We start from the raw sequence: 23,130 nt of genomic DNA, 5'->3' as shown, positions 1-23,130 counted from the left end.
GGCCAGAGTCCCAGTGGTGGGGGGGGGAGGCGGGTAGAGGAATAGGGAGGGAAGGCATATTATGTTCTTGCTTTAGGTCTGAGATAATCTTCAAAAGCTTTAATTAGCTTTTCTAATCAACCCTTCTTGTCTGGAAGAAGTTTACAGAATGAGACAAGGTTGGCACCCTGTGGCAGTCCCAGAAGCCCATAGGCCTTCCTGGAAGCGGCCAGGGTGCTTAGTAGATGGGCCTTCCCTGGCCCCCTGCCTTCTCCCCCTTCCTGGGGCCATGTTAGAATTGTGGTTGTTTCTGCTGCTTCTTTCCATTCTCCGTCCCTATGTCATTTGACATTTGAGCAGCACTGGCCCGGGAAGGGCAGGGCATCCATATTCGTGTGTGAAACATTCATCACCTGGGTTTCCTGGCTCCTTGAAAATGCTTGTTCCCAGACCTTGGGCTCTGGGCTCCTAGGGCTGTGCCTTCCTTGGGTGGGAACATGGGGCCTGGGGAATCTTAGTGTGTCTGTCCTGATGGGAATTGTAGGAGGCAGCACAAGATCTTCGGAAGAAATGGAAGTTGCAGAGGTCTGGGAAGCAAGTAGCGATGGTGGGAGGGTGCCCAGGCAGGAGGCGCAGACACCTCCCTCAGAAGTCTCCGATGCCACCCTGTCCAGGCCGGAGGGCAAATGGGGAGGATTTGGGCTTTGAAAGAAACGTGGACTTGATTCTCTGTTCTGCTTTTACTCACTGACTGACTTGGGGCAAGTAAGTAAACTCTCCGAGCTTTGGTTTCCTTATCTGTTTCAAAGGCACCACTGTCCACCGTAGGGGTTGAGGGGGGCGTTCGGTGCGGTGCTGTCCCCGAGGCTCCCCTTGCACTGACTCGCCCTGTCCACTCGGTGACCTTCAAGCGGTCAGTATAATAGTTGACTCTGTTTTGCAGCAGTTATCTTTGGTTTTGGCGTACTCTTATTAGGTTTATTTTTCAGTTACAGTTTCTTTTCAGTATTATTTTGTATTAGTTTCAGGTGTACAGCATTGCGGCGGTTTTCATCTGAACATCTTATTCTGTGCATTTTTTTGTGTGTGTCTGTGGGGTTGGTTGTTGGGTGTGGACGGGGTGAGATAACAGGCTGTACATGTTGCCTGCAACTTTAGACAGCTGTGGGTGCTGAAGGTCAGGGCTCTGCCACCAGCCCACAGCGAGACCTCACGTAAATCTTTATCTGGAAAATAGAGTGAAGTGGTTCCTGTCTGCGGTGATGGGAGAGAGAGGACATCATCATTGCACAAATATTGTGGAGAACCTGCCATACTCTGAGTACTTGGAAACTTGTATGTGGTTTCCTTGGGACTTACTCCCCACCCCGCCACCCCACACGTGCCTTTTTCTTTGGCTGCTTCTGCCCTGTTTCCTTTCAGTGCAGTGACTCTCGACCAGAAGCTCAGCACTGCTGAGTCCTGAGTCCTCCTGGTGAATCACTGCGCCTCGGGTGGTCTCCGGGAACCCGTGTTCAGCCATGTAACCTGGGGGGTCGCGGTCAGGGCATCCAGGCCGTGCTTCGATCTTCAGAAGACCTTGCACTGCCTTCCTGAGGTGGTTCCCAGGTTGTGTGGTCAGCATTGTGTGCGTAGGACATGAGTGGTAGGGAGAGGTACACAGGCCCTTGTCAGGCCTGGGCTTTGGGTGCCATTCTTAGTGCACCAGGAAGCGTCTGCAGGGCCCCAGGGGTACCTAGGACAGCTCTGATGTGCATCCTAAGAAATTCCTCCATAGGCAGTCTGGAGGCTGGATTGGAGAGGCTGGGAGTGGAAGGACCCTGACTCAGACTTCCCTTAGTCTGGCTACTTAGTCTTAACCGCGCTCCTAGTCTGGCTGGGTGAGATCGTAGTTTAAGATTACCTAGTGCTTCCTGAGGCACTGCCAGAAACAACCGGGCCAGTCCCTTCGGTCTCCAGCCTCAGAGCCCCGCTGGGAAGTGGGCGAGAGCACTGAGCAGAGTGAGCATGAGGTAATGGGAGGAGTGATCGGGAACGCGCTGGAGCTGCATGAAACCTGGACCATTTGGTTTGGCACATTCCCCCTCACTCCCTGGCCCTTCAACTAGATCTCAGTGGCTCACAATGCACAAACCCTCTCCCCTCGCCCAGAGGTGCAGGGCCTCCTCCCAGACTTAAAGGTCTCCAAGGATCCTGTGACAGGCACTGCTTGATGCACATCTTGGCTCCAGGGGCGGTGGGGTAAAGACAGAGTGTTGTCTGGCTCTCAGATTGTCGGCAGTGTAATCAGTATTTGGGTTTTCACATATACTCTGTGTATCTTCAGCCACGCGCACAGAGGGCCTCTGATAACCCCGCCCTGCCTGCTGGGGACCCTGGCTTGCCACAGCCTTGGGCTCATGTGAAAGTGCTGGGAGCACTTAATGGGGAAACCCAAGTCCTCCTCACTGTGTTTTAATTGAACAGAGAGGCGAGTGGAGAGGACCCCTGTCAGCTTGGGGCGGGGGGGTGGGGGGCAGGAGTGGAGCCTGATTCCTGCTCTCTCAGTGTGAGTTTCAGCTCTTGTGACCACTGTTCGTAAGCAGAGGTGTCTGCTACAGGTTCAGGAGCCCATAAAGAGTAGATGTAGACAAGCCTGCATGTGGCCCCCCTGTCTGGAGGCTGGTGAGGGAGTGTCCACTGCTGGTTGCCTTGGCATGCGCTGTCTGATTTTATCGGCTAAAGAAAGTTAAATGGAGAACAGGAGTGTGCAGAAAACAAGCTTGTTTACAAACACGGTCCCCGAGTCAGTATCAGGGATTCTGATTCCTCCAGAATTCTTGGGTTTCTATAACCATGTAGAGCGGTCACGCTTTTGGTTGTACAGTTCCACGTGTTGGGGTGAAGACACCCCTTGGAAGCCAGGAACATCTCCCTCCGGTGGTCAGGCTCCCGCCAGAGACCCTCTGCTCCCTGGCTGTTTCCCAGGCTGCTGCTGCCAGGTCCCTCTTTTGCGGGGAGCTGCTTTGTGGCAGTATCCAGATGGGTGGTCTTCCAGAGGTTCAGCCAGCAGGCTCCAGCTGCCTCACTGACGCTCCTTTTCAGAGTTCCCAGTGCAAGATACCCAGTGTCACGCCCCAGATTCCTGGCCTCTCTCCTTTTCTCCTCCTCCAGCCGGGGCACTGTGTACAGTGGCCTGGTTGCATGTGTGTGTTTAACGCACCTAAATTCAACCTCACAGGCTGAACCAGGGCCACCTGGGGCCAGCCACACCCCAAGTCCAACCCCGGCTTCCTACTTCTCAGCTGTGTGACTTGGGTGCATTCCTTTCCTCTCTCTGGGTTTCAGCCTTCTTGACTGTAAAGTAGTGAATGCAAAGCCCCTGACCCAGAATGGGTTCTCTGAAATGGCAGCTCTTGGACAGCAGTGATGGCTTTGAAATTCCAGAAGGCCTTGACTGTCCACATTCTCATGAGCTGGGCTCAGCAGGACTGGCAGTATTTTCACAGGAAGTCCAGAGAGGCAGAGTTGGTCGTGGTGGTGCTGAGCCACAGACGGTTTGGTCAGAGCCCAGAGCCAGATTGGTGGCCCCTGCAGCGGCACCATTGTTTTCCAGAGAGGCCTTCATTATTTCTCTTCAAGCAAAAAAAAACTAAAAACCTTGTAAAGAGAGGCCGTAAAGAGCTGCAGCCGCAGTCCAGATGTGCACTTCTACGTGCAACTGGCATTAAAGTCGCACATGCCTGAGCCCGTTGGTATGTGTGCTCAGGGATTGTTGCACCTGTATGTCTTGGAAGGAATTTCTGCAGAATACCTGTCCTGTGTCCATGGGCAGACTCCAGGACACGTTCCACAGATTGTGGTGAAAACAGCTGGTCTCAATACACAAACAGGGTGGTTGGCTTTCAGCAGCAGATCTGGACGTGGCCAGCCCAAAGCCAAGTGTTGATCTTTCTCCATTTTGAGTGGAGCCAGCTTTAGCCCCCAGGCGGGGGGTATGGGACTGTGTTCACAGAGCAAGTAGAACCTTGCTTCCCGGACGGTTCAGAACGTGCCGAGTTTAGGAGAAGAAGGAAGAATATCTGCCTTTCTCAGGCCAGAGAGGACGACCCTCATGAAAATGAACGGCCCCCAGTGGTGTGTGCCTGCTCTGTGCCAGGCTTTCCTATGCTCTCATCCCTGAGGTGCAGGGAGAACCCCCTCGTCCCAGCCCCTCACAGCTGTGGCCGTCAGCCTGCCTTCTGGCGCTGTCTGTGGGCTTTTCAGAAGCGGTACCCATCGGCAGTACCCACATCCTCATATTGGGCAGGGGATATGCTTAGCTTCTCGACAGTGGCCAATTTGGAGCCAACGGAAAGGAATGTTGGTCTACACTGCAAGGAAGCAAGCCAGGTTTTAGATGCCTCTCCAAGCAAATTGGAGATTTTTCTTTTTTCCTGGAGTGGAATTGAATTGTTCCCACCTGTGGATACCAGGTGCCTTAGTATGTTATAGGATGTTAAGGATGATCAGAAAAACAAACTACTGCTAGTAGCTGCTGGCGATTTTGTTTTCTTTTTTAGCTGGAAGGAAACAAAAAGGTATTGTCTTGGGGCAGAATCCCAGCTGCTGGCGGAATGGCTCTGCCCTGGGCTTTAACCTCCCTGTCTTTGCCATAAAATCAGACATCAAGCATGGGATGTTTGAACCAGTGCCCGTATGACCTCCCGGTTATTGTCAGGACAATTTATCACAGGTCTCGCTATTACTATGTATGAGATCTTAGAAGCAAACTGACCACGTATGTGACAGAGGACAGAGATAGGAAGTGAGAATCTTGTGGGATCTTATGGCTTTGCACCTTGTAAGGGCCGTGTTCCTAGTGTGGCACTGGAGAATAGAGGGATTTATTGTTTTCATTGCACCGACATTTAAATTTTTAGTCTGAACTCTGGCATTTTGGCCAAGCCCATCTCATACATATATTCCCCCTCTCTCTCTCCCTCAGCCATCCTAGCAGGTCCCTTCATCTCCAGCCAGAATTGAGACTGTGGGCACTTCCCATCTTTGTACTGTCCCCCAACGTGAAAGAAGTGTTCAGACCAGAGCTTCCAAGTTGACCACCAGGTGCCCCCGAAGCCTCTCTTCAGCCACAGTATCTTTCTAGAAAATTTTGGAATTCTGAGGTTCAGAGAGCTGGTTCACACAGACGATAGATTGAAATGGTGAAGACCATGTCTGTGAGGACTGTATGAAACAGATTCGGATGCAAAGTGATATGCCCGGCCCAGAATACCCAGTTCTTAAAAGTATAGAGTGTGGGAGACAATTTCATGACAACACAGAAGAAAAAATATTTCATTAGAGATGAGTGCAAGCTCCGTACGTGTCAGTATGACTGAGCGTGATTGCCGAGAAAGCTGACCGGTCTTGCGTTCCTGCATGGACAGGCAGCTCACTTTGAGAGTTGTGCTGGTTCACACATAGTTGGGGCATTTATTTGTTTTCATACCCTTGAGGAGGAGGATAACCAAGGTATGGGGGCTTAAAATCATGTCTTACAAGGAATAATATCAGAACAAGAAGGTCAGAAAAAAAGAAACCTCGGGGTTTATGTAAGCCATCTTTAGATGTTTAGAAGGACTTCATGAGGAAAGAGCATGAAGTTCTGGTTTTGTGTGTTTCCTGAAGGCAGTAGGTAGAAGTTTTTACTCAGGTCCAGCAAGAACTGTTTGAAATGTTCAAAAGGGAAATGGTTGCTTGGGAATGTAGTGAGTTCCTTGTCACTAGAGGCAGGTAAGCAGAGTTTTGATCCAACTTGATTAGGCTGTTAGGAATCTGCGCTGTGGTGTGTCTGCCTCATACAGCCCCGATGCAGCCACCAGATCCTGAACAGTCAGAGTTGGGGGAGACCACAACAGTGCCAAATAAATATTCCTTGCCTTCCTCTTGGCTTTCTTTAATGAAGCGACTGCAGAAGAAAGCCCCTCACACTCCAGTATCTAGGGGCTCATCTTTCAATGCTCTGTGCTTTGGCTGAGTTTGGGGCGACTACCTGTGCCTCCGCACTGCAGATGTCACTGCGTTGCTGGAGGCCCAGGCCTCCTGGCCCTGTCCTGTGACGGTGGCCCAGCCCATTTGAGGCTGAAAGACCATGTGTGAGGGAACCCAGGAAGGCCTGCTCCATCCCAGCAGGTCTGTCCTGGCTTTGGCTCTTTTGTGGAAGGTCATAGCCTGTGACTCATTAGCTGTAGGGGAACCTCTATATTAGAACACAAATCCGGCTCTTCTCCCAGGAGACGATTTGAAAAGCAGGACTAACGGCCAACTTCAAAGTCCGTTCCAGCCCATCTTTCCTGTTCCATTTACAGCCCAATGTTGGCCAAGACTGAGAATTGGCTAATTCAGAGCCACAGCTCAGATTCCCGAAACAAGTTTCCATCCTAGGTCTCCTCGCATTCCTCAGCTTCAAACACTCCATAAAGTTTTGGGAACCGAAATATTTTATTTTTTCTTTTGTGAAGTAGGTCATTTTGAGTGTGAAGTACTATGTTTTCCCCTTTTTTTCCTTCGCCCCAGAAGTCCTGTGGTTGAAGAGTTATGGACGTAGAATCTGTACATATGACTGTGCCATTATTCAAGTGGAAGAGTGATTTTCAGGGAGAAATGACACAGAACTCTGAGAATTACTGACACATTAGGCTTTTAGTTGGTCCAAGTTCAGGGATCTGGCTGATGACAAAAAATAAACTCAACCAGATGCTTAATTGTGATTGTGCTGATAAATCGTCAGCCCCACCTGAGGGTCTTGCCTTTTGCTCCTGGCTCATCCAGCACACAGGTGTCCCCTTGCGACTGATCTTTATGAAACCTATTATCTGCCTGTTGTCATTGACATACTATTTTTCAAATGGCAGGACTCAGAACCAACCCAGAGTGGCCCCATCTCCTTAGTCCCAACTATTGAATTCCCTGCAGTTCTATTTGCCTTGGGAAATGTTAATGTTTACTGGGAAAGCCGAGAAAGCCACCAGGATTGTGTGTAGAACCAGTGTCACTCGGTTGAAATTCCCTTTCTGCCAGACCCCAGCCCAGTTTTACTCCGTTTGCTCCAGTGACCTGTCATCTCCCCATGCCTGATGTTCCTGGAGCTTTCATGGTTAAGGCTTTACAAGGTGGCTTCTCCACAGTGTCCCCGAAGCCTGTCTCTGTGTTGTCCAGCTATTGGTCACTCACCCTCTTCACCGCATGTGGGGATTCAGGCCTGAGAAAAGCCCGTGCTTTCCTATTTGGGCCTCCACTTTTTAAAGATGTTCTCTGAGCTGCCCCTTTGACCAGAGACCTCACTGCAGGAGGAGGGCCTTCCCTCCTGAGCCCGAATCAGCCAGCCTGTTGCCTCCCACCCTCCTGGAGAGCTGGGTGGAGCCAGGGCAGGGCCTGGTTAATTCCTCTGTAGCTGCTCTCATCGCTGGGGCACATGTGATCATTCATTCACGTTGACGTGCAAGGCCCAAGAGCGAGTGCTGGCGATGGTAGAGCCACCTTATTGAAATAGCATGTTAGCATTTAAACAATATTAATACTATTTGACTCATTAAATATACAAAGGCCAGTTAAAGTGCTTCCATGTGTGTGCTGTTAGTTCTGGCGGGCGACTCCTCAGATGGCTTTATGTGGTTTCAGACAACATTTTAGCACATTCTTAAAATACCCACAAAAGCCTTTATGTAAAAACTCGTAAATGTGAACCACATAAAAATTATTTTTTTTTTCCTGTTTCATGTCATTATGATCAAAGTATGGCAGGTAAGAATAAATTTTCAAAAACTTGTTGAGGTCCCTCTTTAATTAATGCTTCACGTGCAGAGCAAAGCCTTAACCATGTAATGGGGGGCTGTCTGTGTGCCCCGCAGTCGCCTCACCACTGACTGCACAGTGGTCCTGACAGCACTTGTCAGAGAGGCAGGTCTTTCTGGGCGACTCTGAACCGGCCCTTCTTCACCCAGCCCCTGCTCTCTCTGTCCTGGAACCTCGGGTTGAGACTTGCCACTCCCAGCCGCTCACATCCCTGGAGATCCCTTTTGGTGGGTGGAATGCAAGTCCGTTCTTGAATTGTTGTGGTGTTGGGGCCATACCTGCGGATTTCAGCACGTCCGCCTCGACGGGGAACGCCCGATGGGAAGAGGGGGCAGTCACAGTGAGATCCAAACGTCATTTCTGTATTAAAAGTCAAATGGACTGTAAATTAGGATACTACCCAATGGAATACGATCCCAGCTCTTAAAAACAATTACGGAGATCATGTGGCTCCACGGAGAAGCACTAAGGGTTCCATGCCAAGTGAGGAAAACCCAGCTCAGTGCAGTACCACTGCCGGGCTTTTATAGTTACATGAAAATTACGCATCTGGACAAAGACTGGAAGGGAATTTGGAAAAATCAGATTTATGGGATAAGTTGATATATGGTACTGTGGGCTAATTTTTAAATTTCCTTTTTTTATAATGTTGCAATAAATTTTTTTACTTTGGGGAAACAGTAACCCACATGGAGGTCAGAATTGAGGTTGCATTTTTACCTCCTTTGTGTCCAGCACTTTGAAATGTTGGGCCTGGTCAGCGTGGAGCTGAGCAAGCCAAGAAGAAGCTGCCCAGCGTGGGAGCTGGGCCATGGGAGGGACGTTGGACTGGAAACAGCCAGTTCCACCTTATAAAACATTCACGCTGCTGTTTTATTTTTCTAGAAGAAAACAAATCTAAGGGATGAGAGCGATTGGGGTCAGCTGTAGGCCACCTGGCACATTTGAACTGGTCACCAGGTGGTGTCGACCAGGGCTATCAAACCACCACGATCTCCCCTGGTTCCCTCCAGGACGGCCTGACCCGCTCTCCCCGGTCTCCCAGCACTCAGGGCGTGAGCCTTTGACAAGAACAACACCAGTCTCTGGTTGGGGAGGTGCAGAGGATGGGGCCGTGAGCTGTGAGGGGGCGGAAGGATGGAAATGCCCACTGGGCTTCAAGCCTTCATTCCAGGATGGCCAACGGAAAGAAGGAATTATCGGCCTGTCATTTTTGCCAGCACAGGAAAAGCCACAGTTTTTTCAAGTTGTTGGTTTTTCCTTTTGATGTGGGGCTGCTCTCCCTACAAGCAGACTAAAAGGGAAAACTGGGTGGGAGAACCCATCCATCTGTCACCAATAGGACGGGTGTTCACAGGTCTGTGGTGGGCTGCTCCTCGCCTTCAGTAGAGTTGGGGTGCCTCCTAGTGAACTATGAGTCAAGGGAGCCACCAAAACCCAGGAGAACAAGCCAGAAAGGCTCCCGGAGGCCCTGCTGCAAGCTCACCTGAGCACGTGGACTCCAGCTAAGATGTGACAGAGACATCGCCACATGTCCCTGTGCGTGCAGCTCCCTGCAGGGCTGGTCCTAGACCGGAGCACTTTGTGTGTGTGTGTGTGTGTGTGTGTGTGTGTGTGTGTGTGTGTGTGTGTGTGTGTGTGTGTTTTGAAAAGAGAATTGGAACAAGAGAAACAGCCTTCCTGAGTGAGGTCCCTGAGGTTACTGGGATGGTACTGAGCTCTGGGCCCCCACAGGTGTGTCTGTTCCCCTCATAGCACTACACTTCCCCTTTTCTGGAGCCAAACCCCTTCCTGCCCTCCATTGTTTGACTGACATGTAGCCTGGGGCTGGCATCTCCAGAGCCCTGGCAGGCCTGCCCTCACCTGCCTCCTGTGACTTGCTGGGAGTGGCAGAGTTGTGAATTTCATTTGACAGCTTAATCACAGTGGATGGTGCAGGGATGGAGCAGTGGGGACAGGATGTGGTGGTGGCGGCAGCAGCGGGCGGGCCCCAGTCTGCCTGAGGAATCCTGGCGGGGAGGACCCTTGGGCGCAGTTAGAACAAGAGGTTACACCGAGCCACCGCCCCTACAGCTCAAGTTGGAGGCTGTCTTCTGTAAGGTGGGGCTACTTCCTTGGTCTCAGTGTCCCCCAGTCACACTCTGCTGTATGTTACACACTGACCTCTGCACAAAAGTACGAAGAATTCGCCTATTTCTTCACCCTCATCCTCTAAGTATTAACATTCACAGACGTGTTTACTCTTAGTACTTGTTTTTGTTATTAAAATTAATAGTAATCTTTGGTCAGGTATCTACTTTCCTATATTGTTTTTGTCTCTCAGCAGTCCTAAGGCCCAGTTCATACAGTTGGTGCCTGGTAGCCCTAATAAGTAGTTTTTGGGATGTGGGCATGAACGGAGCTGGTAACTGGAGGGGCTGGGGCTACGACCCACACCTGTCTGACCTGGGCCCACGCTCACTGCAGCCACTCTGCCTGCTCGCTGTGCACATCTGAGGTCTGCTCACATCTGAGGTCTGCTCACGTCCGAGGTCTGCTCACGTCTGAGGTCTTCTCACATCTGAGGTCTGCTCACATCTGAGGTCTGCTCACGTCTGAGGTTGCAGTCCCAGAATGTGTCTGCCACACCATTGAATGGGGGTTAATGCGTCAAAGAGGCCACAGACTTTCTGGTAAAGAACGTGCTAGCCACCAGACGAGATTCAGCAGAATCTGGGGCGCTGCACATCAGCAGTGATCCATCCACCCGTGCTTTCTGAACTCCTCGGTCTGTACTCACAGCAGCCTGACTCCGTCCCGGCGCTGACTGCGGTCTAGCCTGGTTTCCTTTTCTCCTCTGGCCTTTTTCTTTCCCTCGTGCATTTGATCTCAATTAGGAAGTTTTCCATGTTGGCTCAGGCCTGAGGAGGGAGCTCCTTCCCATGCTCAGCCCTTCATTCCTGGTTAGCGAGTTGCAGCATGTTGTTCTGAAAGACCACAGAGGCCCTGGTGGGCCTAAGCTCTGGAGGGTTCTTGGTGAGGAAGCATTTGTTGCTCTATTTTTTTTCCTCCTAATCTCCCCTGTAAAGTAGCCATCACAAAAGATAGGAATATCGGACGGTGATGATGACTCGGTAGTAATGACCCCACTGAGGGTCACGTCACACACTTTGCTGGACCCTTTATCTGGGAGGAATCCGAAGCCCGGAGAAGTTTGGTAAACTTGACAAAGACCACAAAGCTGGAGTATATGGGAGAGTTCAGGCTCAGATTCATCTTGAGGACTCCTAAGCCATGTTCTTTCTGTGACCCCCAAAGGATGCTTTAATCCCACCCCCGACCAGTGGTTGTTCAGGACACATACACGAATCAACCCTAGAACCATTGCAGGGAGGGTCCTTAATTCCAGACAGACACAGTGAACCTTCCCGAATGACACTCCTGGGACCTGGGCTGATGGCTGTCATTTGACAAGCTAGCATCTAATGGACACATGGGCCTGTTTCCTGCAGGTATTTTGAAGGCGGCGTCTCATCTGTCTACCTCTGGGATCTGGATCATGGCTTTGCTGGAGTGATCCTCATAAAGAAGGCTGGAGACGGATCAAAGAAGATCAAAGGCTGCTGGGATTCCATCCACGTGGTGGAAGTGCAGGTACAGCTCCCCGGCAGCTGGCGGCCCAGGGCCTTGCAGACAGATGCCACGCCCAGCAGCGCAGCCCGTTCTCTGGCAGATGCTTCTTGAAGAGGGGTACTGTGATACCTAACCTGTTAATTCCTAAAAGTGCCTGAAGCCATTTGGATAAAGATAAGTCAAGATTGCAGTAGTCATTGATGGTAAAAATCCCAGAAGAACTGAATATACACGAGTGCAGATTCGGTCCCTTTAAAAGCCACTTGGGATTGGGAAAGGTAGTGTGGTGGTAATGTCTTAGGAAGGGGCATGTTAGGATGACCCTGAGTTCAGGAGCCACGACACTTGGCCAGGGTTGTGTGCAAAGTTCTGATCTCTGTCTTGTCCCCCAGGAGAAGTCCAGTGGCCGCACCGCCCATTACAAGCTGACCTCTACGGTGATGCTGTGGCTGCAAACCAACAAATCTGGCTCTGGCACCATGAACCTTGGAGGCAGCCTTACCAGACAGGTAGAGTTGCCCTGCCCACAGGTGCCAGCTCAGAGCTGACTGTACATGGGGATGGGTGAGCAGTTGTCCCCACAGAGGTCCTAGGCCAGCCCTGCCTGACACGATCTCCCTGTAGGCCTTCAGTGATTCCGAGAGTCAGTCCAGGAGGTGTCCTCTTCGGGTCAGGGTGTTTCCATTCAAGTGCTCCTGTGATGTTTAGGAAGTACCGACCTGCCGATAACATTTTAGAATGGCTTCATTTCTTAGTTGTGATTTAGGTCATGTATTAGACTCTTGGTGGCAAGTGACAGAAGTAAAACTCTGACTTAAGCAAAAAATGTAAACGAGTCAGCTCACATAACTGAGCAATTCAGGTTTCATTCAGCATGGCTGGGTCTAGGATGCAAATGATGTCACCAGGACCCCATCCCTTCATATGGTGGCTCCTGGCAGAATAGGTCTACCATACCCCAGAAGTGTCTTGCTGGCCCGGTCATGATTACTGGTCCATCCAGAATCCTCTCCTGAGGCCATGCCAGACTCGGGGTGCGTGAGTACCCTTGGTATTGTAGATGGGAAAGGAGTGTTGATTTCCTAGAGTACAGTGGAGGAGGGGGATGGATATGGGCAGGCAGCAGACATCGGACACTGGTGGGAGCGTGCTTTCTGCAGAGAGAACCGAGGGACACTATTGTGTAGGTGGCATGGGCAGTCTGGAGAGTGACAACAGAGAGTCGACCCAGTTAGTTGGCAACAGGCTGCTGGGGGACAGTAACCAGGGTCCCCCAAAAGGAGGGAAAAGGCTGAAATAAAAGCCTAAAAGGATCCAGAAGAGCGAGTGCCTGCTGTAAGCATCTGAGTGGGTTTACTGGCCTCCCCACTGGTAGTGATCAGTAACTGACAAGCCCGGCAGCAAGCCTCCTCTCTGCTCAGCTTCCCACCCCCAGCAGCGCTCCAAGGTGGAGCTGACGGACATTCACCGCAATCCTCCAGTGTAGACCCACCAGGGTACTCTTCAAAGTACACTCGTTCACCTCATAAAGAAAAGAGTACATTTGGCCAAAGCAATCAAAAGGCTACCTGAGTCACAGGATCTAGACATTGGGAGAGTTCAGAGGTCACTCCCAACCTGACAGGACACCTTCTGCTGCCCTTGGTGGGACCAGGGAGCAGTGGGCTCAGCTGTTCCTCTTCCATCAGCCTCCATTAAAAAAGGCAGCCAGAATGGAAGAACCTGTCCTCCAAAATGTGCCCAGGATTGCTTTGCCTGGCACCTTACAAGCGTGCAGTCGACCAAACTGCCACCCACTGGCACCTCCATCCCATCTCCCTGTTCCATGAACCACTGAGGGTCCAGGGATTTCCCATTCTGTTCTTGTGCAGCAAATCTTTTTTAAAAATGAGATTTACATTTATCCTCACATTTTGTTTTTTATCCACTTTGCTGTGTCCATTATGTTGAAGCTTGGTTTCAGTGATCCAGGTGTTAGCTGTTCTTCTGGCTTTGTTACTTGCACATTAACTGACTCTCTGTCTTATATTAATTAGCTCAAGGCCAAGTTCAGAGCCCTCAGGCACGGCTACCAGAGACTACCTTAGAGGAGGCATCAGTCTGATAATCATTTTTGTTAGGGTACTTTTTCAAGTTGGGCTTATTTAGCCAGCTGTAAATCCACTGTCATTAATTGTCAAATAAATGCCCTCAGTGTCTGTGGTTGAACACTGCCTGCCGACTCCCAGCTGGCTTCCTGTTTTGGTAGGACAGGTGATTGTGGACTTGGCCATGGTTTCTCTCTCCTTGCCCTTGTCAGGTTCACCCCACGTGGGTACCACAGCCTCCTGGCCCCCTGTGCTGTGAGAAGCAGTGCTTCGCTCGTTTCCCATCTCTGTGCCCACGAGCAGCCCCGTCGGGCAGGTTGGCTCTCGGAGAGCCTCTTGTCTCCACTCACAGCCTGGTCTAGGACCAGCGCCACATCGTTCAAGAGCTGGTCAGAAATGCAGAGATCTGGGCTCTACCCAGTCCTACCACATTGGGATCTGAATGTAACAGAATTCTCCCGGTAATTTATGTGCTCATTAAAATTTTGACAAGTGCTACCCTTTTGGGTTCTGAACCCAGTTCCATTGTGGGGAAGGGCGTGGTCCCCATGCCCCCCAGCAAGCTGTTCAGACATCAGCAAGGTGTCCTACAATTCAATTTAATTGTGACACTCCATGGAGACAGCCTCAGATCCCACAGGTTAAGGGCTCAGTTCTTAAGACTGTCCCTCTCCCTGCACCCCCGCCCCAGCACCTTCAGACACCAGTTGCAAGTGCAGATTGTCACCTGTGCTTCTGCTTGACTAGCTATAAATCAAAGGTTCCACGACACCTTCCTTGGGTTCAGATATTTGCTAGAGTGGCTCACAGAACTCAAGAAACCCATTTACTCACTAGATTACTGGTTTATTACAAAGGATATTAAAGGATAACAAATCAACCGCCAGATGAAGAGATACAGAGAGGAAGGTCCTGAACAAAAGCGTTTCTAGCCTCATGGGGTTCAGGGCCCAGCATGTGATACTGGGAGCCATCTCGTTCCCATTGTGGAAGCTCTCCAGACCCCATCCTCTGTGGGTTTTTATGGAGGCTTTGTTACACAGACATAATTGATCAGCTCATTGGCCATTGGTGATTGATTCAACCTCCAACCCTTTTCCACTCCCTGGAAATTGGGGGACATTGAAAGTTCCACCCCTCTTTCGTGGTTGGTTCCGTTGTAGGTGTGTCTGAGTCAGGTGGACTGGAACCTGCTGCCTCCCTGGAGCAGACATGCCTTTACGACTTCAGATGCTACTTCAGACATCTAAGCGGGTTTAAGACCCTTGTTTAAGGCCCCAGAATGGCCCCGTCCCAGGGGGAAGCCTTGTGCCGTGTGGTAGGTGCTTTGTGTAAAGGGAAGAGAGAGCACAGACAAGTGACACTTGGCCTCGGAGAAGTCAATATTGGCTGAAAGAACGTTCCGTGCGAACGCCCTCAGGGGGAGCAAGATCACCTTTCCCATTCCCCATCTGGTAGTTTCCAGCTTAATAAGGATTCCTTTTAACTTCAAAAATTTATTTTAGCCTGAGCCGGTTTGGCTCAGTGGATAAATAGTGTGTTGGCCTGCCGACTGAAGGGTCCCAGGTTTGATTCTAGTCAAGGGCACATGCCAGGGTTGCGGGCTCGATCCCCACTACGGGACATGCAGGAGGCAGCTGATCAATGATTCTCTCTTCTCCCTTCCTCTCTGAAATCAATCAAAAAAAAAAATATATATATATATATATATATATATATATATATATATAATGTCTTTCAATAAGATAATTATACTTTTTTTAAATTTAATAGGTCTTTATTGTTCAGATTATTACAATTGTTCCTCTTTTTTCCCCCCATAGATCCCCTCCACCCGGTTCCCACCCCACCCTCTGCCCTTACCTCCCCTTCCACTGTCCTCATCCATAGGTGTACGCTTTTTGTCCAGTCTCTTCCCGCACCTCCCACACACCTTTCCCCCCGAGAATTGTCAGTCCACTCCCTATCTATGCCTCTGATTCTATTTTATTCACCAGTTTATTCTGTTCATCAGATTTTTTATTCACTTGATTTTTATTTTTTTTATTATTATTTTTTAATATATTTTATTGATATTTTACAGAGAGGAAGGGAGAGGGAAAGAGAGCTAGAAACATCGATGAGAGAGAAACATCCATCAGCTGCCTCCTGCACACCCCCCACTGGGGATGTGCCCGCAACCAAGGTACATGCCCTTGACCGGAATCGAACCCGGGACCCTTCAGTCCGCAGGCCGACGCTCTATCCACTGAGCCAAACCGGTTAGGGCTTCACTTGATTTTTAGATTCACTTGTTGATAGATATGTATTTGTTGTTCATAATTTTTATCTTTACCTTTTTCTTCTTCTTCCTCTTCTTAAAGAATACCTTTCAACATTTCATATAATACTGGTTTGGTGGTGACGAACTCCTTTAGCTTTTTCTTATCTGTGAAGCTCTTTATCTGACCTTCAATTCTGAATGATAGCTTTGCTGGGTAGAGTAATCTTGGTTGTAGGTTCTTGCTATTCATCACTTTGAATATTTCTTGCCACTCCCGTCTGGCCTGCATAGTTTCTGTCAAGAAATCAGCTGACAATCGTATGGGTGCTCCCTTGTAGGTAATTAACTGTTTTTCTCTTGCTGCTTTTAATATTCTCTCTTTGTCTTTTGCTCTTGGCATTTTAATTATGATGTGTCTTGGTGTGGTCCTCTTTGGATTCCTTTTGTTTGGGGTTCTGTGCGCTTCCTGGACTTGTAAGTCTATTTCTTTCACCAGGTGGGGGAAGTTTTCGGTCATTATTTCTTCAAATAGGTTTTCAGTATCTTGCTCTCTCTCTTCTTCTGGCACCCCCATAATTCGGATGTTGGTACGCTTGAGGGTGTCCCAGAGGCTCCTTACACTATCTTCACATTTTTTTATTCTTTTTTCTTTTTGCTTTTCCGGCTGAGTGTTTTTTGCTTCTTTGTATTTCAACGCTTTGACTTCATTCTTGCGGTCCTCTAGTCTGCTGTTAGGTCTCTGTATAATATTTTTTATTTCAGTCAGTGTATGTTTAATTTCTAGTTGGTCCTTTTTCAATATCCTCGAGGGTCTCGCTAAATTTATCAGCCTTTTCTAGGAAATTCTTGAAAAACCTTTAAACCGTGGTTTTGAACTCTATATCCATTTGTTTGTTTTCCTCCATTTCTTTCATTTGTGATCTGTTTCTTTGTCTCCGCATTTCCGCTGCTTCCCTGAGTTGGTAGAGTAGCTTTGTGTGGTAGGTGTCCTCTAGGGCACAGTGGCTCAGCCTCCCCAGTTACCTGAGGTGGACTCTCTTGGTGCACCCCTTTGTGGGCTGTGTGCTCAGCTTTGTTGTAGTTAAGTCTTGATTGTTGTTGGTATCACTGGGAGGAATTGACCTCCAGGCCAATTGGCTGTGAGGATCAGCTGTGTCTACGCTGGGAGAACTTCTGTGCTGGAGACAATCTTATGAGACAAGACTTGCAAAATTGCAAAGCCTCTGTGCTCAGCTTGGATGGGGCGGAGTTTCGGGGTGGAGTTTCAGGGCGGAGCAGACAGCCTTGGTTTCCTGTCAGCCCTGCCCTATGAGGCCCCTGAGTCTCAGTGCCCCTCGGTAATCGCTGCAAGCACCTCTGAGAGAAAGCCGCCCTTGAGTTTCGCCCGCTGCCAGACAGTCCAGTTTCTCCCCCAATGAGTCTGGATTCCCAGAAACTTGCCCGAAACTGGAGTTCAGCGCAGTCGTGAGCTTCTGTCTTCCTCCCACTTTAGAAAGCCAGACGCGCACTCAGCCTCCCGTGCATTCAGCAGTCAGTTCTCTCTGCGCGTGCGCGCGCCTCCAGACCTCTGCCTTCCGCAGCTCCCGAGTCTCAGTGTGCTTTCTCTTTTCCTGACAGTCCAGATTCACCCGAATGAGTCTGGTTTCCCAGCGTCTTGCCCGGGCCTGGAGTTCAGTGCAGTTGGGAGCTTCCTTCTCCCTCCCGCTTTAGAAAGCCAGCCGCGCACTCAGCCGCCCGTGCACACAGCCACATGTCCTCTCCACGGGCTCGTGCATCTCCGTACCTCAGCCTTTTGCAGCTCTTCTGATTCTCAGTGTGCTTTCCTCTTTTCTTCTAGTTGTAGAATTTCCACTCAGCCAGCTTTCCTGTGGTTTTGGATGGTGTCCGTTTTGTCTTTTAGTTGTAGTTTTGAAATTGTTGTGCAAGGCAGCAGTTTAAGTGTTTACCTATGCCACCATCTTGGTTTCTCCAATAATTATACTTTTAATAGCCATCAATAGAAAACATATATGCCAGAAAGGATACATTTAGCAACTCTTTTTTTTTTTTGCTTTCAATTTTTTTTATTGTTTAAAATATTACATATATTAGTACATATATCTCCTTTTTTTCCCCATTGACCTTCCCCCAGCCTCCCCTACCCCCTGTCGCATGCCCTCATCCCACCCCCACCCTCCCAGTGTCTTGTGTCCATTGGTGTGCTTATATGCATGCATACAAGTCCTTTGGTTGATCTATTTCCCTCGCTCCCCAACACTCCCCAGCCTTCCCACTGTAATTTGACAGTCTGTTTGGTGCTTTACTGCCTCTGTATCTATCTTTTTATTCATCAGGTTATAATGTTCTTTATTTTCCATAAATGAGAGATCATGTGGTATTTTTCTTTCATTGCCTGGCTTATTTCACTTAACATAATGCTCTCCGGGTCCATCCATGCTGCTGCCAATGGTAAGAATTCCTTTTTTATAGCGGCATAGTATTCCATTGGGTAGATGTACCATAGTTTTCTAATCCAGTCATCTGCTGATGGGCACTTAGGCTGTTTCCAAATCTTAGCTATGGTGAATTGTGCTGCTATGAACATAGGGGTGCATATATCCTTTCTGATTGGTGTTTCTAGTTTCTTGGGATATAGTCCTAGAAGTGGAATTACTGGGTCAAATGGGAGTTCCATTTTTAGTTTTTTGAGGAAACTACATACTGTTCTCCACAGTGGCTGCACCAGTCTGCATTCCCACCAGCAGTGCATGAGGGTTCCTTTTTCTCCACATCCTCACCAGCACTTGTCGTTTGTTGATTTGTTGATGATTGCCATTCTGACAGGTGTGAGATTGTACCGCATTATTGTTTTGATTTGCATCTCTCGGATAATTAGTGACTTAGAGCATGTTTTCATATGTCTCTTGGCCTTCTGTCTTCTTCCGAAAAGATTCTATTTAGGTCTGTTGCCCCCCCCCCCTTTTTTTTTTATTGGATCATTTATCTTCCTTTTATTAAGTTGTATAAGTTCCCTATAGATGTTGGAGATTAAACCTTTATCAGTGATAACATTTGCAAATATGTTCTCCCATACAGTGGGCTTTCTTGTTGTTTTGTTGATGGTTTATTTTGCTGTGCAAAAGCTTTTTATTTTGATGTAGTCCCATTTGTTTATTTTCTCTTTAGCTTCCATTGCCCTAGGAGCGGTATCAGTGAAGAAATTGCTTCGGCATATGTCTGAGATTTCTCTGCCTGTAGATTGCTCTAGTATTTTTGTGGTTTCCCGTCTTATGTTTAAGTCCTGTATCCATTTTGAGTTAATTTTTGTGTATGGTGTAAGTTGGTGGTCTAGTTTCATTTTTTTTGCATGTATCTGTCCAATTTTCCCAACACCATTTATTGAAGGGACTGTCTTGACTTCATTGTATGTTCATGCCTCCTTTGTCAAATATTAATTGAGCATAGTGGTTTGGGTTGATATCTGGATTCTCTATTCTATTCCATTGGTCTATATGTCTGTTCTTGTGCCAGTACCAGGCTGTTTTGAGAACAGTGGCTTTGTAGTACAGCTTGAAATCAGGTATTGAGATCCCCCCTACTTTGTTCTTCTTTCTCAGGATTGCTGTGGCTATTCGGGGTCTTTTTTAATTCCAGATGAATTTTTGGAGAGTTCTTTCTAGGTCTGTGAAATATGCCGTTGGTATTTTAATGGGGAGTGCTTTGAATCTATAGATTGCTTTGGGTAGTATGGATATTTTAATGATGTTGATTCTACTAATCCATGAACATGGTATGTTCTTCCATCTGTTTACATCTTCCTCTATCTCTTTTTTCAGTGTCCTGTAGTTTTCCACGTATAGGTCTTTTACCTCCTTAGTTAAGTTTATTCCTAGGTATGTTAATTTTTTTTGGTGCGATGGTAAATGGGATTGCTTTTTTAGTCTCTCTTTCTGTAAGTTCACTATTGGTGTATAGAAATGCCATAAATTTATTGGCATTAATTTTGTATCCTGCTACATTGCCGAATTCATTTATTAAGTCTAATAGTTTTTTGATGGAGTCTTTCCGGTTTTTTATGTACAATATCATGTCATCTGCAAATAAGGACAGCTTTACTTCTTCTTTTCCAATTTGGATGCCTTTTATTTCTTCTTCTTGTCTAATTGCAAAACAATATCCACATAATAAGGGTTCCAGAAGCAGAGGAAACTGAGCAAGGAATAGAAAACCTGTTTGAAGAAATGACAGAAAACTTCCCTGATATAGGGAAGAAAAAAATCCACACAAATCCAAGAAGCTCACAGAGTCCCAAGCAAAATGAACCCCAAAAGACCGACGCCAAGGCACATTATAATTAAATTGGCAAACACCAACGACAAAGTAAGAATCTTAAAAGCGGCCAGAGAGAGACAGAAAGTTACCTACAAAGGAATCCCCATCAGACTAGCGACTGATTTCTCAACAGAAACTCATCAGACTAGAAGGGAATGGAATGAAATATACAAAGTCATGCAAAAGAAGGGTCTGAATCCAAGAATTCTGTACCCAGCAAGGCTATCAATCAAAATTGAAGGTGAAATCAGGAGCTTCACAGACAAAAAAGGACTAAGGGAATTTATTACCACCAAACCAGCAATGGAAGAAATGCTAAAGGGTCTGCTGTAAAAAAAAGAAATAGGAAGCAAAGAAGGAACACAGGGGTAAAGAATAAAAATGGTGACCAATAAGCACCTATGAATAATAACTTTAAATGTAAATGGATTAAATGCACCAATCAAAAGACATAGGGAACGGATTGGATAAGAAAACACGACCCATATATCTGCTGTCTACAAGAAACCCACCTCAGAAAAAAAGACTGAGGGTCAAGGGATGGAAAAAGGTTTTTCAGGCGAATGGAAATGAAAAAAAAAAAAAAGCTGTGGTAGAAATACTTATATCTGACAAATTAGATCTCAAAGTGAAGGACATAACAAGAGATAAGGAAGGCCACTTCATAATACTAAAGGGAGCAATCCAACAAGAAGAAAGAACTCTGGTAAACATATATGCACCCAATACAGGAGCACCCAAATACATAAAAAAAAAACTCCTGGAGGATATCAAAGGAGAGATTGACAGCAATACAATCATAGTAGGAGACTTTAATACCCCACTATCACCATTGGACAAATCCTCTAAACAAAAAATCAGCAAAGAAACATCAATCCTAAATGACTCACTAGACCAGATGGAATTAATTTGACATATTCAGAACATTTCAACCCAAAGCCACAGAATATACATTCTTCTCAAGTGCACATGGGTCATTTTCAAAGATAGACCATATGTTGGGTCATAGGCAAAATCTCTTCAAATTCAAGAAGATAGAAATCATATCAAGCATCTTCTCAGATCACAGTGGCATAAAACTGGAAATCAACTACAATTAAAACAATCCAAAAAAATCAAACACATGGAGACTAAACAGCATGCCATTAAACAATGACTGGGTTACCAGAGAGATCAAAGAAGAAATAAAAAACATCATGGCAACAAATGACAATGAAAACACAACAATTCAAAATCTATGGGACACAGCAAAAGCAGTCTTGAGAGGGAAGTTCATAGCTCTACAAGCCTACTGCAAAAAAACAAACAATGATAATAAATTACCTAACCCTACAGCTCAAAGAGTTAGAAAGAGAGCAACAAGAAAAGCCCAGTGTAAGCAGAAGGAAGGAAATAATAAAGATCAGAGTAGAGATAAACAACATTGAGACCAAAAAAACAATACAAAAGATCAACAAAACCAAGAGCTGGTTTTTTGAAAGGATAAACAAGATTGATGAACCTCTAGCCAGGCTCACCAAGAAGCAAACAGAGAGGACCCAAATAAACAAAATCAGAAATGAAGAGAAATAATAACAGACCCCACCGAAATACAAAGGATTGTTAAAAAATATTATGAACAACTCTATTCCAACAAACTGGACAATGTGGAGGAAATGGACATATTTCTAGAAAAATATAACCTTCCAAAACTCAATCAGGAAGAATCTAAACATCTCAATAGGCCAATAACTATGGAATAAATTGAAGCAGTCATCAAAAAGCTTCCAGCAAACAAAAGCCCGGGCCAGACGGCTTCACAGGGGAGTTTTACCAAACACTCAAGGAAGAACTAAAACCTATCCTCCTCAGACTATTCCAAAAACTTCAAGAGGAACGAACACTTCCAAGCTCATTCTATGAAGCCAGCATCACCCTAATACCAAAACCAGATAAAGACAACACAATGAAAGAGAATTACAGGCCAATATCCCTCATGAACATAGATGCCAAAATCCTCAACAAAATTCTAACAAATCGGATCCAGCAGTATATCAGAAAGATCGTATACCATGACCAAGTAGGATTTATCCCAGGAATGCAAGGATGGTACAATATGTGCAAATCAATTAACATGATACATCACATAAACAAATTGAGAGATAAAAATCACAGTCATATCAGTTGATGCAGAAAAGGCATTTGACAAAATCCAACACCCTTTCTTGATAAAAACTCTCAACAAGGTGGGAATAGAAGAATCATACCTCAACATAATAAAAGCCATATATGATAAACCCACAGCTAACATCATACTCAATGGGCAAAAACTAAAACCATTTCCCCTAAGAACAGGAACAAGACAGGGATGCCCACTCTCACCACTCCTGTTTGACATGTAGTAACTCTCTAAGTGAATTTGTATTTTAGTCTCAAAAGCATCTTCATGTATTTGAGAAATCGTAGTGCAAGGCAAATGTGTTGTCAGCCAGCCTGCCTGGGATGCTTATTGGAGCCTCCATGCAAAACTTCCACTGCCTCTGTTGTGTCACAGGGCCTGAAGCCACAAGGGGTCTTGGGGGTCCCCTGCTCTGGCCTCTGGGCAGGGTTGTCGGCATGCCATCTCAGAACCAAGGCTAGTGCTCCCTGGGGCAGAGCCCATCCTTTTGCAGGGAAATGGGCCCCTGTCTTCCAGGAACCATTGACTGGGGAGGGGTGGCTGAACCCCCAGGCAGCCAGCTCTACCACAGCCTGCCTGCCCCACACCCTGCCACCTGGGCAATGGTGGAAAATCCTAAATTTGTATCCGGAGACTGTTTCCTGCATCACTTACCGCTCTGAACTGTTTATAATTCCACCCGGTTTACAGTGACCTGGACAAATATTTAATCCTCAGTCTTCCTAATAGCTTAAATCAGAGCTGTCAGCCCATGGCCAGGGCCTGGTTCCGGCTTACCGTGAGCAGTGCCTCCTGCCAAGCCAAACACAAGCCTGATGAGTGGCTGTCCTCAGCACACCGGTCCGGCCACGGCCTTGTTTGGATTGCCTGTGCTCTTGGGCTTTAATGAGGAAATTCATGCTTCT

The 23,130-nt window shown here is 47.4% G+C and overlaps 1 protein-coding gene across 2 annotated transcripts in view; it reads left to right on the top strand.

Annotated features, from left to right (window-relative positions):
- Positions 1-23,130, top strand: part of CAPZB (capping actin protein of muscle Z-line subunit beta) — a 134,663-nt gene that overhangs the window by 98,024 nt on the left and 13,509 nt on the right. For both annotated transcript variants that reach the window (XM_080654330.1, XM_080654329.1), the window contains exons 5-6: positions 11,286-11,427; positions 11,799-11,915. In XM_080654330.1, coding sequence (XP_080510456.1) covers positions 11,286-11,427; positions 11,799-11,915 — 259 coding nt within the window. The remainder of the gene's footprint in view (positions 1-11,285; positions 11,428-11,798; positions 11,916-23,130) is intronic.

This window comes from Plecotus auritus (assembly GCF_963455305.1).
Source record: "Plecotus auritus genome assembly, chromosome: 2".
Taxonomy (NCBI): Eukaryota; Metazoa; Chordata; class Mammalia; order Chiroptera; family Vespertilionidae; genus Plecotus; species Plecotus auritus.
This window is presented reverse-complemented; position numbering and strand designations above follow the sequence as displayed.